This window comes from Nasonia vitripennis (assembly GCF_009193385.2).
Source record: "Nasonia vitripennis strain AsymCx chromosome 2 unlocalized genomic scaffold, Nvit_psr_1.1 chr2_random0008, whole genome shotgun sequence".
Taxonomy (NCBI): Eukaryota; Metazoa; Arthropoda; class Insecta; order Hymenoptera; family Pteromalidae; genus Nasonia; species Nasonia vitripennis.
The window spans coordinates 587,252-602,765 of NW_022279615.1; the positions used below are offsets into that span (position 1 = coordinate 587,252).

At 29.6% G+C, this 15,514-nt stretch overlaps 1 protein-coding gene across 15 annotated transcripts in view; it reads right to left on the minus strand.

Annotated features, from left to right (window-relative positions):
• Window positions 1-15,252, minus strand: part of LOC107981239 (zinc metalloproteinase-disintegrin-like batroxstatin-3) — a 584,695-nt gene extending 569,443 nt beyond the window's left edge. For 10 of the 15 annotated variants that reach the window (XM_031925262.2, XM_031925265.2, XM_032601571.1 and 7 more), the window contains exons 1-2: window positions 15,066-15,252; window positions 14,515-14,742 (exon numbers count right to left, since the gene is read on the minus strand). In XM_031925262.2, the coding sequence (XP_031781122.1) occupies window positions 14,515-14,599 (85 nt within the window). In that variant the 5' untranslated portion in view covers window positions 14,600-14,742; window positions 15,066-15,252. Of the gene's footprint in view, window positions 1-14,514; window positions 14,743-14,974 lie in introns of all 15 variants that reach the window. The other 5 variants (XM_032601570.1, XM_031925258.2, XM_032601572.1 and 2 more) reach the window with 3 other exon arrangements.
• Window positions 15,253-15,514: the final 262 nt, after the last annotated feature.

The following is a 15,514-nucleotide window of genomic DNA, read 5'->3' on the forward strand; positions in this document are numbered from 1 at the left end:
ATAAATTACAGAACATCACATTTTTTACGAAAAAATGCAAAAAATCATGAGTATTCACAAAAATTTGTGATGGTTCTCGTTTTTTTAAAAAAAATTTTCCGCCATGGAAAAATTCAGTATAATGTTGACCTTTATAGTTTAATGTTGTTATACTTTTTATAAAGAGAAAATCTTGAACTGACTCTCATTGTATTAACAAGAGAAACAGAATTGACTTTATTTAATTTTCTGTGCTTCACATAAATACATTTTTTTGCATTGCATAGTTTTCTTATTTTACTTTTACATGTGATTTTATTACTCTTCGTTAGTCGTTAAATGTTAAATTCTTTAATGACACAAAGTTAGTGTTGTAGTACATACAATGTTTTAAAATATAATAAACATTTTAATATTAATTAATAGAAATTGAAATTTATTTAGGACTTCACGTAAACCTTACACGTTACAACTAGGATCACACAATGAATTCTGTACTAACGCATAAAGATCTTATAAGTATATGTAGTAATACTATCAGAGAATTAAATGTTCACAAACTACCAAGTATTTCAGACGTACTTCGACTTACGTTTCATAAGACCAAAGAAAAAAAATTAATGTTCGGTATGCTATAAAATTAGTTATTATTGAAATAATTCCATTATGGAATAAGACTTTAATTGAAACAATTAGGAATGACCATTGCTGTGAAAAATTATACAAATTATATTTGGAATTTCGCAATTTTCAAAAGAATCAGTCAATGAATGAAAATAAATGTAAATTTGTAATCGAACTAGTTCATGTTTTTTACATCTCTAATGGAACTAAACTTTTATTAATGAGTGATCGCGTTCTGAAAGAAGAGAAGAAGGAAGAATGAAAGAAAAGTTTTACTTTCTAAGCCAATTAATGAAATAAAACTAAAAATAACAATTTAAAAAAAAGTATAATAAAAATAACTTAGTAATGACATGATTTTTATAATATATATAACTGTAGCTTTTTTTCATGATATGTGCCTTTCTAAATAAAGCTGAAGACCTATTTACTAATAAGGATGTTGAACAGCAAAATAAAGAATTAAAGAACACATTGTGTAACCCAAATTTACCTGCCGTTACAAGTGATTCAGAAACAATTGTTATTTCTCAACCTGAATTATCAAGCGGAGAAGATGCAAAGGAAAAAACTGCAAGTAAATATCTAATTTAATTAATCTTAAAATTAATAGTCGTTTTTAAATGCATTAGAAATACGTTTTTAAGTTGTAAATAAATTGATTTAAAATTTTATTTATTCAACTATTCGAGTTGACAGAGCCTAAAAACTTAAAAAATTGATCTTTACAGAATAATATGAATAAAAAATCTTGTGATCTTAATATCATATAAAAAATTATCTACAGATTTCAAATGACGATCTTATTATGAAATATAAATTAATAAGGATTTTTATGATTACTCAGAATTATCGCACTTATTATATACAGCATACTTATTATATACACCTCCAATAACAAGTATATATATTTCAAAAAAGTTTACAAAAAAAGCAATTAAATTTAAACATTTTAAACATTACTTTCTAAAACTTCCATTTTTATTATAATTTCAAAATATATATTTTTTGGCGTTTTCAATTTTGCAGTATGATAAATACTGTAAAAATTGTAAATAAATTTACATATAAGCTTACAAATCTATGTTATCTACAAGATTATATTTTTTTGCAATAATAAAATTTAATTCATTGCATTATATTTTAAACTCATCTTTGATATTTGAATGTATGTTTAATAATACAAATCTGTTATAAGTTAAAATTTTACTAAAATTCTTTAGTACGCGATAGTAAAAACTTTCTGAGTAAACGTTGAGAGATTTAAAGTTTAGCGATCTGTTGTTTTCTAAACTATTACAAACATTCTATCAACATTTCACCAATTGATCATGTTACATTTAAAAGAATAATTTCGAGTATATCATTTTTGATGTAGTGAAATTTTCAAAGTAAATAAAAAATTATTAAATTAAAATATCAAATATATTTTGTAGGAGGAAAGTTGATATCTACACTCTTAAAACCAGAATCTCAGCCTGTTTTGAGTGATGACGCTTGTTTATCTTCACAGAAAAGCTCTGAAACTTTTTATTCTCCAGTTGGACGAAATTATTCGATAAAAGATGTCAGACCCTAGTGGAAATAATTGGGTGTGCCAAAGTGTTCCAAAGTATGCTAAAGTGTGTCAAAGTGTGCCAAAGTGTTCCAAAGTGTGCTAAAGTGTACCACACTGTGCCAAAGTGTGCCAAAGTGTTCAAATTCGGAAATTTGCTGCACTTTGGCACACTTTGACACAAATGGGTTTTTCGGAAACAAACATTTCTTTTTTGACAAAGTATGGCACAGTATAGCACAGTTTGGCACGGTATGACACAGCATGGCACACTATGGCACATTTTGGCACACTTTGGCACACTTTGGCACACTTTGGCACACTTCGGTACAGTGAGATATATCCCGCCGCCCGTGCGCCAAAACATTGCCACTGCACGATGCCGTCATATCGACGGCACGCGTGGAGCTTGAAGTCCCAGTTATAGAACGTAACAATAAATAATTTATTAAAAAAAAAAAAAAAAAAAATTCTAGCGTCGGTAAGACTTGAACCCGGATCCTTTGGGTTAGTAAGCTGAAGGTCTACCACTGAGCCACAAGTACTCGTTACAGTTAATACAAAAATTTAAACCCATGTACTACAAGCAGCTTTAAATACTTAGTACTTTTACAATATTAATTAAGAATTGCCCATAATTGCCTTAAAGCTGCTGTCCGCCGTAAATTTTGGAAAAACATGCCTCAACAGAGGAATCCGTCGGGAATACAAGTTTTCCAAATTTCGTGCAAAAAGTCCTCAATTTCCGAAAAACCCATGTGTGTCAAAATGTGCCAAAGTGTGCCAGAGTGTGCCAAAGTATACCAAGGTATGCCAAAGTGTAATAAATTTCCGAATTTGAACACTTTGGAGCATTATGGCACACTATGGCATACTTTGGCACATTTTGGCACACTTTGGCACACTTTGGCACACAATTCATTTCCACTAGGGGAGGTAATGTAGATGTTATGACACCAGAAGTTGTCGGTGCATTCGATAAATGCAGGATATCTTACAGGAATACAGTGATTCCAATTAGCACAGTTGCTCATGGCTTAGGCATTGACATTGAAACACTAATATTAAATAAAACATCATTTCACAGAGCGAGGACCATGTTGAGGCAGGAAAAAGCTGAAAAAATAAAATCACTGTTTCAAAATAAAGATTTACCATACGTAATAGTGTACTGGGACGAAAAAATAATTCCAGATGGGTTTTCTTGCAAAAAAATCGATCGTCTACCTATTCTAATAAGCGTAGACAGTACTGTAAAAATAATTGATGTACCAGGTCTTGAAAATTAAACAGGATTATCTGTGGCAAAGTCAGTTTACGGCGCTTTAAGTGATCGGGGATTAATAGATTTAGTTAAAGCTATTTGCGTAGACACGACGAATGCAAATTTAGGACGAAGAGGTGGAGCGGCTGCAATATTAGAGCAAATGATAAATAAAGATTTATTGCATATAGCATGCAAGCACCACGTTTTAGAGATCATTTTAGGGGCAGCTTTTTTGAAAAAATTTCCTGGTACTAGTGGTCCAAATAATCCTATTTTCATTTTATTGAAAACAGAAGCTCATCCGGTTATTAGACGTTATTTTTTTAGTGAAATCCAATAGACGTGCATATGATTCGCAACAACTAATAAGGTTTATTGAGCACACAAATTAGAGATTCTCACATTAACCTACAATTACTACAAGAATTAATAATACAATTGATTACAATTTAATTGTATGAAGTACAATAAATTTCATTGACAGAACGCTAAAACGTTTAATTATTTTGTATAATCAATTTCTTGAGAGATTAAAGTAAATTTTAAGAATATTTGTACTTATAATTTTTTTGACATTGGTTGTATATTCAAAAAAAATTATGAAATTAATTTTAACAATAAGTACTTGAATAATAACGATAGGTGACATCAAAACCTTTAATCTTGTTTTTTGAAAAAGTTGACAGTACCCCAGGAACAATATAAGAGCTAAACAAAGTTGTATATCATAGAAGTCTTCATGCACCCATTCACAGATTTGATACTTCGATTTTTTAGCCAATTTTAAACGGCAATATAGAGAGTCCTCCAAAAAATCAAATTGAAGGTTTTGAAGTCTACTTTTACAATATAATATTCTGCTAACATAATTTAGATCCAAGTATGGTTACAAATGCAAAAACGTGAAAAAACCGTGATTTTATTAGTATTTTTGCAGGTTTTGGAAGCTATATTTGGCTCAAATTTTATTTTCCAGGCTCTAAAAAATTACTGATCCTACTCTATACATTATGGAGACATATGGAATGATTATTGTACACATATAATACTTTTAGAGGGATGGAAAAATGTTTACAATGAAAAAACACGTATAAATGCGGAAAAACAGTTTTTTGAAGATGGGCAAGGTATAGACTCTTATTTGGGGGGATTTCTCAGTTGCTTTCGTAGTTTTGAGTGCTGACCAATAGATCTGGGGATTTGGAGCCAAGCTAGCAGCAATTTGGGAAATAAGGGACACCCTAATATACATACATCTCGATCTTCTGGTGGTTGACCATTTTCACCTACGAATACCACAGCTACTTTATCACATTTAGCTGCGTTATATCTACGATTATTATGATTAGAATTGCGTGTTAGATACATTATTATTTCATAACTATTTAACTCAACGTTGTAATTTTTCAACGATTTTTTTCTTCCATTTTGACTTTGCATCAATTTGTATGATTTAGAATACATGATTACTTAAAAACAAAATAATTTTATTTTAATTAAAACAAATTCTATTTTATGAGTAATTTCTGACGTGATTTTTAACGTGATTTCTCACGTGAGAAATCTTTAAATATTTGTTTATGGCCTTATATGCTAAAAAATAGCTATGCTAATAAGCATGCTGTTTTTTTACTGGCCGCAGGATTCAAAAGCACTGGAGCATTATATTAAAACAAATCAATAGTTATTTTGTTTGTTGTGAGTGTTTTCATGGTCCGAGTGTGAGATTTTTATTAAAAGCATTATATTAAAACAAATCAATAGTTATTTTGTTTGTTGTGAGTGTTTTCATGGTCCGAGTGTGAGATTTTTAAAAAACAGCTAGCCGTAAAAAGTTTAATGGAATGAAAGTCAAAATTTTTGTATTTTTCTTGATTTTATTGAAAATTTTGACAATCGTTCCATAAAATTTTTTAAGGTTAGCTTCTTTTTCAAAATCCCACACTCGGACCATGAGAACACTCACAACGAACAAAATAACCATTGATTTGTTGTAATACGATGCTTCAGTACGCTTGAATCTTGCGGTCAGTGAACAATACTTAATCATCTCAATATTAACTTTTGTCAAATAACATTAAATAACATTAAATATCACAGTTATAAGTATTTTCACTATTTTTTTTATTAATATTACATTTTTGTTCAATATATATCACATTATTCACTTTTTTACACGTTTGCAAACTTTTGTGTTCATCACTGATTGAGACTACTAATAGCGACTGGTATAGTTCAATACTTTTTTGATAACTTCTCATAATACTTTTAATTATCTGACTGCGTCTCAATACTTATTAGACCTCTGAATCCAAATCTGTAAACACAAAATATAATCTTAGAATGAAAAATTACAATTAAAAAATTTTAAATGTTGAATTTGTGCTTTTTATACACGCCACTTACAATTAAAATAAAATTTCAGTATCTGCCACTGACATATTCATTATCAGCAGTGGGAATATTCAATTGCCTTCTCAATCTTCGTGCTTCTTTTGAATTCATTTCTGTTTGTTTTTCAGCTTCCTTGATACGTAATTGGTCCTTTATCACTGCAGCAGATAATGCATTTTTGCCAGGTTCAATATCAAGGTTAGACATGACAAATAATAATCATTTCCAGCCGCTATATATGCTGATATTTTTAATGTTTCAATTCCAACAAAATCAGTCTTTGGTGCGATGTTCCATAAAACATTATTGAAGGACTCGTTAACATTCTGCGTCTGTCCACCTAAACATTTTCTAAGAAACTCCGGCTCAGACAGTTTTTTAAACACATCTTCAATTTCATCTAAAATTGCTTTTGGTATTGCTGGAGGATGAACATAATCTTGTTCTTTACCTTCTGCTAATGCCTTTTGATATTTGCACCAAGATCCGGATCCAGTAGAACAGTACATATGTTGGGGATTTTCATCAGTCGAACCTTTATGAAAAAAATGGCCCAAATTGCTCTGGTCATGTCTTCTAAAGAATCAGAATTTCCTCTGATAGCATTTCCATAATATGTTTGTAGTTCGTCTATTAGTTTATCTGCCAAGCACCATTTTCCACCAATTTTCTTTTTATCGGAAAGAATCTTTGATTTAATTTTTTCTTTTAATGTTCTGAGTTGCTTGCCAAAACGTTTCTGCACGTGGCCACAACACTCTTTCTTCGTAACTACTACATGATTACCATACGGCTTTGCTTCCAAAATTTTTGAGAATGTTGAAGAATCTCCATCGCCCAAGTAAGATACGTATTTTACATCATACTTTTCTACTGAGCGACAGAAAATATCCACAATGACTGAAGATTCCATTGATCCGGACGAGCCAATATGATTTTTAGTGCACGATGGTAAGTGCGCACTAAACCATTCTTACCATTCTGAAGTCCCTTCAGATCCATGAATGTTTTCATATAAATTGCACTGTAAACAGTATGGGGAAAGCACTTCAATATCAATGATTTTTCCGCTTTCTTGTCCAATAATTGTAAAAACACCATTGTAAGATCTATGATCTCGACGCTACCATGTACCATCACCTTGAACACCTATGTTTCGCGTACAAGCTATAACTTCGTCTGGAGTATTTGTCAACTCCGATTCATTTTTTGACATATCTTCCTGTTCTAAATTTTCGATACTCAATCGACGAATAGCTTCTTGATTGGAATCATCAACTTCAACAGTTTCTTTGCTCTAATTCTGAGTAAGTTTAATTTCCTCTTTAACGGCATTAGTCATGACTTTATGAGCAACATCACAGGTAACGTTTAATAGCTGTTTTCTGATTTTAGTAAAACTTGAGTTTTGCACTGGAGCAGGAAAATCCATCACTCCATAAAAACTGAGGCTTTCAGGCCACCCCCAACTATTCTCATGGCAAGAACACTACGTCTGTTTAGTTCATAAATATTTCATTTTTTACCAATTTTCTTGCAATTAAAAATAAGTATCATGTTTACACTTATCACAAGAAATACTATACTTTCCACCTAATCCACTACAACTTGCTTCATACATTTTGATATTTCCACCACATTTACACACTAAATTATTTTCAAGAATTGTAAAAAGAAGTCTCATATCAAAAATCCTATAACCTTCAAAACTGACTTCTGGATAGTAAACAGAAGATAATTTATAAGCGGAAGAACTTTTTTTTTATAAGTCGCATTACAGACTTTTGGACGTTTTTTTCTCTGCCAAGAGATCTTTTTTTAGCAATTTTTGTATGACGGTTTCTTGAATACATTTTATATTTTTTATTAAAAGCAGAAGAAACCTGTAGCATAACATAAGTATGTCAAAATTAGGCTACGTATGCATGAAAAAAAATTCTATGTATGTATGTATGTGTTGACAGATGTACGTGTAGTACACACTCGCAAACACACACACATATATATATATATATATATATATATATATATATATATATATATATATATATATATACCCGCGTGAAATGAAAAAGAATTTGTACATGCAGTACTAAGGGAGAGTCTACAATAACGCGCTATGTATGACATGCTAATTATGTGTGTTTGTATATATATATATATATATATATAAGTTTGTATGCGCGCGTATGTGTATAATTGTGTATGAATTATTCTTTTACTAACTTTGATCGTAAATTTCATATTTACCGGAAAAACATTAATTTTGCAATAAATAATTTCCCTAATTTTTCTAAACAAAATAATTTTATGCAAATCTGATAGTGAAAACGTGATCAGCGACCCCAAAAACAGTAGACAACCGATCTGTTATCAATTTTTTATTTGATTTTCAAAAGTCGGTTTAAGGTGGTTAGGTCCCCTTAAGGATAAGTGATATTGTCAGATAATATAACACTTTCTCTATTGCAACAATTAGAAAACTTTTTATCACATAATATTTCAAATTTAAAATGTTTAGTATTACTGAATTCACATATTTCACTCATACTACCTGAATCATTCTCCATAATTGCTGATTCATCGAAATCGAACATGGCATCCAATTTTGTTATTGAAAATTCATTGAAATTTTTAATAGCGTAACCTTTTAATTTCGTAGTCATTATTATAATTTTATTACTTTCTAATTTTCTTGAGAGATATAAATATATATATACCTAATTAACCGAGCGACGTTAAGAGTGAGGTGACCCAGCTAGTAAAAAATTAATATTAAATAAATACCAGTTTATACTTTGTATTGTGGATGAGCAAATACTATGTGATGACGGCGTCTAGATAGGTGCATAGGGTAATCGATGACGAAGTCCAGGTGGTGCGCTCGGTAGTTTCTGGTGTCTAGGTGTGAATAATATTCAAGGGTGGTGTCCTGGTATCTAGGTTTAGTATCTAGGTGTAAGAATAGTATTAGTTACACTCAGACTCCAAATTACTACGGAGCGCATCATGTAGACCTCGTCATCGGCTACCATAACCACCTAGACGCTGCCCTCGAATATTATTTACACCTAGACACCAAAAACTACAAAGCGCACCACCTCGTCCTCATCCTTATGCGCCTAGACGCCGTCCTCAAATAGTATTTACCCATCCACGATTTGCTTTTATTATATATTGTAAGTGTAGCATTAATGACAAAAGTATAGACAATTGATCACGAAAGTTAAGCAGCGTTAGCCCGGGTTCGTAAGTGGATGGGTGACCACTTTGTAAAATTTGAAAAAAAAAACGACAAGTACTTTTTTTCTTTTATTTTATTATTTACAGAGAATATATGCGTATAAAAATAAGATTACAATTAATATTATTATACTTTTTAATATTTTTTGAATAAATAATTAAAATTTTAAATACGTAATCGAAGTACGCAATAATTTATTTATTCATCAAAATTTGATTATTAATAATTTAGAAGACCAGCAAATTTTTATTTTCATGTACTTTATGAGGTACAATCCTACGTTCTAAATCGGGGTCTAAAAAGTGCGTGTGTAAGACAATGCTAACCCTACTGAAAAAAATCGCGTGAGAATTTCGACCAATTTCTCATTTCTCACCATCCGGATGGTAACACGTAAACTGGCAACCCCGATTACTAATTTCACATTTTAAACGATTTTAGTTTATTTAAAAATTTATTTTAGAATAATCGCGCGATTTTTTCGCGATTAATCACGCGATGAATCGCGCAATAATCGCGTGAGAAACTGTTTACTGACATTTTTTTTCATGTATCGCGCGATAATAGCGCGAAAAATTGGTCCAAGAGCTCACGCGATTTTCGCGCGATTGTCGCTCGATTATCATATGATTTTCGCGCGATTTCTTTGAGTAGGGAAAATACGTGCCTTATTGTAGATTTTACACGTATTATAATACGTTTTTAAAAACATGCATTATTACATTAGTTTCAACGTTTTTTGGAACATCATAAAAAGTGTTTAATTGTACATGCAAATTTTCAGCAGGGCAAGATCAACTTTACCAAATATCTTAAAATGATGTGATTTCTTTAGAAGATGACACACTCGTATTACCTATAGAGTTGACTGCTGATTGTGGTAATATAATACCTATTTAAAACATTGAGCCTTCTACTATAAATGCTAATTTAACTGATTAAAGTGTACAATTAATTTATCTTTAATATTGTTAAATTTAAAAAATGATTGACAAATTTAATATAGTTAATGAATGAAAGGTTAAATATAAAATAAAGTTAAATTTACTAACTAATGACTTCGATTTATTAAATAACTAATAACTACAAAAAATAATAAAGATAAATATCCTCCACTTATTAAGTTAATAAACTACTCATGTGACACTCATGCCCCATCGGTATGTCACAGCTGCCCCCTAGCGGGGCACGTAGAGCAATTTTCAAGATTTTCAAATTCGATTTTTGGTTAATAGAATGAAGCGTACAATAATTTCTAAACTGCCGCATTTGATTCTTTACGTTTTTTTTTCAATGCCTAAAACTTTTCATTTATTAAGGAATTATTAATTGAAGTTAGGGTTGCGTGGCGCCCCACCTATCCTATATAATAATTTAGATATCTAGCACCAGTACAATGACATAATGACAGATTTTGATTCACTGCTACTTAGTGGCAGTTCAAGGCACTAATGTTAGTTTATGTTTCTTACACCCATAAAACTTAAACAAGTTGATATTTAATACCCAAATTCTGAATTGCAAAATCAGCTCAAAGGCAATTTTATTCGGGTGAGGGTAAACATTTTGAAAAATAAAAATTAGAAAAGGTAAAGATTAGAAATTTAAAATTTATAAACTGAGATTTTGAAATTAATAAATTTATAAAACAAAAATGTTGAATTGAAATATTGCGAAAGGTGATATTTATAGTTAAAATATTGCATAAGCGATATTTTTAGGAATTTCCAAATTAAAATTTTTAAAATTATACCTTTCCAATATTCTGGGATTTATAATTTTACCCTTCGTTATAATTAAATTCGTAATTTTTGCCTTTCAAATCTTTATTTTTCAAAAATTTTACCCTTTCCCTTATTCCGCTTGAAAACGTTGTCGCTATCAGCCTTAGGTAAGTTTAAATTGTAAGCTAACGTACACTAATTGCACCATAATAAGCATATTTCCGACTTTAATTAACAAATGCTTGTTGCATTTTTGCTGACAGTTGTAGATTAGAACGTAATAAATTACTAAAATGGAGCACGAATGCTGATTAATATAAAAAAAGACACTGGACATTTTTCTAATAAACACTGTTTAAAAAAAAAATTTTAAAAAGAGGAAATGTAAAATATTTCTTGTTAATATTAAACATTTATATCTTTCTCTTAAAAAATTATATGTGTACCTGGATGAGTGTTACCATCTTGATGATAACAAAAAACTCTGGTTGTAAACTCCAAAATTATTATTTTACAGGATATTAAAATTTTTGTTTAAATCAAATTCTTGAAAAATACAAATTTTTGAGTTTTTTTGTCATAATCCAGATGGTAAACCCCACAAAGGTACTCATTATATCATTTTTTTGCTTTTAAGAATATTCTGAAAATTAAAATGATACGAACCAAATTTTGTGTGCAGATATCTGTGTAGAGATCTGTGCAGAGATCTATGCAGAAATCTCTGCAGAGATCTATGCACAGATTTCTGCACATTATTTTCGTAAGTGTTTTCTCTATATCTATTGCTAAGAAATATAAATAAACATAATACTTTTATACTTTTATTTACTATTCACAAATTAATTTATGTGTGAGAGAATAAAACACACACACACATACACATATATATATATATATATATATATATATAGTAACTGTAGTAATAACATATAGTAACTGCTACAATCCTTTAAATTTACGTTGATCTATTTCTCGGGATCAAATCAATGAAATCACTCATAATTTTCTTTCTCTCTCTCTATCTTTTTCTCTTTCTCTCTCGCGCGTAGCTATAATTAATAAATAGATAAACAAAAAAAAAATATTCTTTTGTACACTTATGAACACTTTCATACATTTTTTCGGAAAAATAATTTTGCGTCTCTTCCGATAGGTGGCAAAAGAGACAAAATGGGTTTTCACAGGCAAAATTGAACCGTAGAGCTACTTAAGTCCAAATGATAATTGAATAATTTGTCTTAAATTTATTTAAGTTTTTTAGTAGTCAGCATGGTTAAAAAATGTGTACTAGAATGTAAAATAGTGTACAAAAGTGTTTTAGATTTTAGACCAATTTTATTGTCAAATTGAAACATAAATACACACTTTTATACACTGTTGTATATTTTTATACATTTGTATACACTTACGCACATTTATGTACACTTTTGTATTTCCGCTTATATGAACTAGACAATCGTATTATTAATTATAGTCGTAAAAATAATCAACTGGATAATAGATTCAAATCGAACTATGAAACTTTCACCATACTAAAACTGTTCAGTTTTAAAAGCCTTTACAGCATCCAGCTATCTCTTTTTAAAGAGAGGATATATAGAGCATTGTTATTTTATCTACATATCTAACGCCGACAAATATATATATGAATATAAATCCTTTATTCATTCTCTGTAAAACACGAACATTTTTCTAATGATTATTTTGTTTAAATGTAACATTTTTTCTGATATTATGAAGCATTAATTAATATTTCATCCATATGTCAATCGCAGAGGAATGCAATAAAAATATATATTTACAAGTCATATAGGTTTTTTACTAATTGGCAGACATATCTTAACAAAGAGTTTAGAAATTACAAAATTTTTGAAAAATTGAAAAGCGATAACAGAAATTGAAACTGCAAAAATAAATTGAATGCTAAATAAAAGAAAAAAACGCATTACAAGTGTAAAAACAGGCTATAGAAAATAAATGTACAGAGGCGTATGGAAATATAGGGTATATTGATATTGTCTATTGCCAAGCTCAGGCCAAGTTCAATAAGTATATGAATGTTATATATGGAGTATTATATATATATATATATATATATATATATATATAAACGTTTATGTATAACGGTCCAAAAAGTGAAGTTTTTTGGATTTGTATATCGTTAGGCTGATGTATGCATATAAAATTTGATCCATGTGACATTTCAATGCTGTCGCAGTGTTGGTAGCTGCGTAACATTATTACAATGTTATATGCAGAATATTTAATTGAAGAGTTTTTTACAAGAATTTAGACTATTTTGTAACCTGAAGAAGTCTCAGACATGGATTAACATTTTATATATGTAGTTTTTTTATTCATTTTAACTATTCCCACACATGCGAATTTTGTATTTACAAAGCTCAAATCTAGATTCGACCGGAATCCTAAATAAAATAACCTTAAACCTCAAAATACAATGACATTATCTACAGTGCCTCTTGCGAACAGAATAAATATAGTAACCTAGACAACCAAAAATCTACTATTTTTCAAAATTTTGAAAAGACTAAACTGAAATAATCGAGTAATATTAAAAAAGTTCAATTTTTTTAGTGATCAATGTTGTACGCGAAAAATCAAAGGTTGAATAACTTGATTATACATTACATACTTTTTCGGATAGCAAATCAACGTAATTTAGTTTGTAAAGTTATGACATTTGCTTTCAAAATACATGTTAAAACCCTACTGAAAGAAGGCATATGACAATTAGCTGATTTTCAATTCATCATCAGCTAATAATAGTACCGAACCTTTAACTAATCACGTAATAATCATCTCAATTAAATGAAATACGGGTTTTAATCTGATGATATTCAAATTATGATTTATTATTAAATAAAATATCACTTATAATATAATAATTTTCAATTATCGGCTAAGAATCGTCACAAAAATTTTGGATGAGTAATTTACTCTATTTTCATAATTTTTAATTAACTAAACATATTTAACAAAACTAACAATTTTCGATGTATGCCGCTAAGATTGGCACATTTTACGACAGGCAACTAAGATACTTAGTAGTACGAGAAAACTTTTGTCTTCAGGCAAAAATATGAATTGTGCTAATCTTTCTTGGGAAAGACTATGTATAATGTTATAAGCATATTTTAATGTACTATCTATGAATTATTATTAAACTTTTCTTGATTTAGTATTATTGCAAAACTTTGCCATAACTTATGAGGTTTTAATAAATGTTTCAAAATTCATTTCCTTTATAAAAAAATAACACTATTAAAAGAAAAATTGAACCTAAAGTTAAACTTTTTTTGAAATGTGATAATTATACTGATTATATTAATAAATAAAAATTACGATACAGAAAATAATTTATTGATTTGTTAGATTAAAACTACATTCAAGAAATGATCGATTCCATATTAAATGCGACAAAAATGTTAATAATTGATATGGAACAATCGTGTGGAAATCTTCCATATAGACGGAAGATAAAAAATTGTTTATAAATCTTTAATATGTAAATAACATACAGTTTAAAAAAATGTATGCATACGAATTTTCACATACATATTTGGCACATTTTGATTAACAGATAGATTAAAGTTATTGAAAGCATTTAATAGGTAATCAGAAATAGATGGAGAGAAAATATAGTACTGAGTAATATTATATTTATACTATCGAACTTACAAAAAGAAAAAACATCTGTATTTACCTCTTTTATACGTTGTATTGACACTGTTTAAAAATCCAGGTAGATTAATTACAATAAATACGAGTCCGCAACGTGCCCAAAACATGTTTACGTCTTAACAACATTGTTTCTTTCCATGTTATAATGTTACACTACTAAGGCAATAATGCACTGTTGATGTTATCTTTTCTTTTTATCATTTATATTCACTAAAACCTCTTACAATACTTCTATTTTATTCACTGACGCCTTCGCACACACAGATGGATATTCAAATAAATATGAAAATAAATACATGTAGGTACATAGAAAATATAAACAGAATATATATATATATATATATATATATATATATATATATATATGTATATATATTCTATCACATTCAGTTACGCATATATATTATTAAGTTCTAAATTCGCGACACAATTTTTATAACAAATACGTTTTCAATGTATTGAAAAATAATATTAAATAAAACTTTAGATTTAGTATGAACTGAAGCAGCATCAGCGCCATCCCCTAACATACCGTGAATTTGAAACTAATGTACACGAAACTGGTGAACTCACTTTGAGCGCAGTTCTAAAGATGATCACGCCTCGGTCACAATTGCCATCTTCTTTTGCTGTTCAGAGTATGAAAATATTTGTAGCCCCTCCAACAGCACCGTTCCAAGCGAAACCGCCTTCTATCGATTCCTGCGCCATTTCCCGTCATTCCTGTCGAATCAATAATACTGGAAACTGTGCACCACGGACTACGAGATGAACTAAGGTGGAATCTCAATTCCAGATGCGTTCACTTAACGCGCCAAAATTTGAAAGATATAATAAAATTTTATAAAAATGCAAACGTGTACACCATCACACATACGTGGATGATTTTTCCGTAACATAAGCAATTTACGCATTTAAAAAATATTGCACAAAAAGCTGTTTTATGTATGTCCGGAATGACAATGTATATTTATATAATAGTTAAAGCTTAACATGCATTCTTATATTTGAAACTACGTTGC